Genomic DNA, 3,885 nt, shown 5'->3' on the forward strand with positions numbered 1-3,885 from the left:
TGGTCAACCCAAATTTGACACACATTCACACACAACTGCTTGCCAGGGTAGCCCTCTACCCACGTTCTGTTTGCCTTGGTCAGCACATGTTTTGGTAGGGTAGTGTCACCAGTCTACTGCAAGCACTGACTGACAGTCTGTGCGGTCCTGACAAGCTAGCGGGACTACTCCCGGACTAGGGAGCCAAACTCAAGGATTAACACATTCTGGTGTGGGGTTAATATTTACACCAATGGCAGCTGAACTTCTACAGGATGGGGAACAGTTTCCATGGTTGGTACAGACAGTTCTTTGCTTGTTCTGTGTGGAGGTTTTGTGACTGTTCCAAGATGTAGTCTTCCAGAATGGTGGCTTGTGTTGTGACAGCTATTTGTAGGTACTGGTTTATGAGTCAGAAGATAATATTGGTATGAATTTATCAACTCAAACTCCTCATTCTTTCAATTAATTTACAGGTTTGTGAGTGGGCCAGGTTCATACTTAATCTTTATTTTGTTCTAAGATGTATTGCATTCAGAATGGTGCTTTTGCTAACGGCTGTCTCCAGGACCCGTCTCTCCGTCCTGGGACAGAAAGTTGCTTGTTGGACGGACAAAAATTTCACCCCGTTTCACCCCAAAAATCTAAATAGTACGAGGAGGTGCCTCGACCACGTTAATCAGCCTCATTACTCATAATGGGTACCTACTGGCTGGCAAAATACACCTGGTGATTATTATTATTATTATTATTATAATGATTGATAAAAATGTGTTTGCAAAAAAGCTTAAAAGCTTAAATTTTACGAGGAAAATCAATGAGAGGGATGGAAAAAATTTTAAGCTGGAGACAGCCCTGTTTGGCTATCTGTACTTTTAGCTGGTCATGCTTGTCAAAGAGTCAGAACATGGTGCTATATTGGTATAAGTTTATTATAGCTCTGGGATCTCTACCTAGTCTAGTCTAGATTTTCAGATATGATACTTAGAATTTATTTAAGGTGGAGTTATCTTGCCAAGAGTGCAGCTGTCTCTATTAATGGTTTAGGCCATTCCAGTTAATGTTCTTGGTTCTTGGATTTTTTTAGAAGACAAACACATTGAATTGTTGTGGCTGTATTTGTATCAGTACACTTATATGACAACTGGTATGACAATTTTGCCATTTTGATGTTTCTGGTAACTGTTGCTGAAAAGAATTTATTTCTGATCGACTCTGAAACAGACTGAATGTTTTTATTACTGACTTAATTTGGCCATAAAGCAAGCAAAGTGTTATTGTTGTTTGGAAGATAAATGGAGCTATAATTTAGTATAAAGAAGAGTTTGTGTTCAATCAATTAGCCTACACATGTAGGTGGTATTTATTTTGTTTTACCAAACCTAAGGTGACAATTATTCACATTTCATGTGGTACTGAAGACACCATCTTGAAAGCCCGAAACAAAGCGTCACAATTGTTCCTTCCTTGTCTGCCACACGTTACGACATTCCTTTATCTCCTGAGCTATTTCAACTTTGCAGCTTAGCATATGATTAAGGAGTTAACTCTCCCATTACATGGATGTAACTCTGTCTGATTATAGCTTTAGCCAGACCCCTGGTATCCCTGTTGACCTGGTTTCAGTTGTTGAGGAATTTACCAGGATGTCTCGGGCTTGTGTGTGTCCATCTGACAGCTCAGTGTCAGATCATCCCATATCTCACAACAGTGTGTGAAGCTTGGCCTTACTGACAACCTAGTCAGGTGGATAGACTTGAACTTGGACACGACTCTGTAAGTTGTGTAGTATTTCTGTTTCCTGACAGTGTTTTAATCTAGTGATTGTTGAAAAGAGTTTGTTTGCTCAGTCTTATGGAGTTTTAACAACAGGTTAGCCGCATGATGGTTGATTTTAGACAACAGTTTGTGTGTGTATTGTGTCGTGTGATGTTTTAGCCTCGTTGCCATCTGCCATAGTCTTTTTGCTTGATTCCTCCATATCATCATCATCATCGGTCGGCTGCAGCGATATTTTATATACTTGTTACCAAGAAAAAGATTGCACCAGCAGTTACTATTGAGGATAGTACCCAGGCTAAGGAATGTACTTTTAAAGTACAGTGTGCTGTTACAGTAGTCTCTTCTCATTATGACCTGGATAAGTGTTAACTTCTTCTATATTTGTTGTACCCATGTAACTCAGATGAGGTGTTATTTTGTTGTATATTGGGTCGTCAAAGTTTTTAAGTGTGTTCTTAATTTCCAACATGGCCTGTTTTCAATGCTTCTAAATTACAAGTTAATATTTCACAGAAATCATTGCCAGATGACTTTTAATTGAAAAAGCAGTATCAAGTCTTGAGATGATTACAGGATGAAAATTCATCGAGAAACTTTCAGACATCAAATTTTTAGTTTACTCAATAACTAATATATTAGTGTGACATGCTAAATGACTTGCATGTCATTTGTGGACAGAAAAAAGGTGTCTGAATGAAAGCTCATCTATGTTGGTGAATTCCATAGTGAAAAAGTTTAAACTTTGTTCCAACACAATAAGAAGACTCACCATAAATTTTCTGTCGAGAACAGAACAACATTGAGTCATCCATCTGACAAAGGTCAGAGTTCTCGACCGAAAATTTATTATGGTGAGTCTTCTTATTGTGTTGAAACAAAGTTTAAACTTTTTCACTAAAGAAAAGCTGTAAGTTTGAGATCTATAAAAAGACTTATCTTTTCTTGAAGGGAATTTTAATGGCCAGTGTTCAGCTCTACCCCATCAATTAGCATGGTCTATTTCTGAGTAATTGATTAGCAGTGCCCCCTGGTGGGTGTTAGTGTTGTGTCCCATGCCCAGTAGTAAATTACTGTACACAATCAATCAATCCTAAGTACCAAGTTGTGTTGTGTTGGCTGACAAGGTGGTACTTTAAATTTGTAGTCTCAAATGGACTACTAACTACATTTTGTACACTGACTGAAAAGTAGTCAGATACATATATAAGCCAAGTTGGGAGAAAACTTTGCGAGGGGAGTTTTGGGCAGATTTTGCACTCTCTTGCAGATTATTGACATTTATTTTCCATATTTTGCTGAATTCTACTTCTCATACACCCATAATATGAAGACCTGATAGAGGCTATTATTTTCTTGGAACTCTGTGAGCATGTCTCACTATAGCAAAAGTTAATTTTAGTTTCATAGCTTGGATCCAAATTTCCCAACCTTGTTTTGAACCCCACGTTCAGTCATACTCACAACTATGTATGTATGTATCAGCTGCCACTCCCAAGCTTTGAAACTTGCCCTAAGCCCAAGATTTGTGCCAGATCCAATTAATCCAGAAAAGGAAGGTGACCTTGATGTGCCCAGTTATTCCGCCATGGGTCACTGACCGGTTATAGCTGTGCAGACCTCCAAGAATGGGGGCACTGGGAACGCTTTGGGGTTTCCAGCTACCTGTTTGATACATTTTTAGACTAATGTCTCAAACCCAGGGTTCTAACTAGCGTCCGTCCTTCTGTCCTTTGACAGAATTTTGCAGCTGGGGGTGGGCGAAAATTTTGTCCACACCGTCCTCTGTGACAGGCAAAAATCAGCATGTAATGATATAAGAAAAATGAATTTTTGTAAAGATCTCCAGAAATTCAGCACAAATGCCTTTGAATAAAGCTGTGTCTACTCTACCAGCATAATTTGCCCCTGAAAATGCAGGAAATAGTGTTTCAGAGGGTCTAGATTTGAAACCTTTCCCTGGCAACCTTGGGTAGAAACAAGCTGGCTAGAACACTGATCAGATCTATCAATGATAAAAGATGTACTCTCCAAGCAGAGGTTGGTGGAAACACTTGTGACCTCTTCCTTTCATCCGTTTTTTATCGACTGACCTTTCCTCCTGCCTTCTGTTTATACTAACTCATG

The 3,885-nt window shown here is 39.0% G+C and overlaps 1 protein-coding gene across 1 annotated transcript in view; it reads left to right on the forward strand.

Annotated features, from left to right (window-relative positions):
* Nucleotides 1-122: 122 nt before the first annotated feature.
* LOC118422268 overlaps nucleotides 123-3,885 on the forward strand; it is a 44,515-nt gene continuing 40,752 nt past the window's right edge. The window contains exon 1 of the mRNA XM_035829786.1: nucleotides 123-273. Within this exon, the coding sequence (XP_035685679.1) occupies nucleotides 255-273 (19 nt within the window). The 5' untranslated portion in view covers nucleotides 123-254. The remainder of the gene's footprint in view (nucleotides 274-3,885) is intronic.

This window comes from Branchiostoma floridae, chromosome 9 (genome assembly GCF_000003815.2).
Source record: "Branchiostoma floridae strain S238N-H82 chromosome 9, Bfl_VNyyK, whole genome shotgun sequence".
NCBI lineage: Eukaryota > Metazoa > Chordata > Leptocardii > Amphioxiformes > Branchiostomatidae > Branchiostoma > Branchiostoma floridae.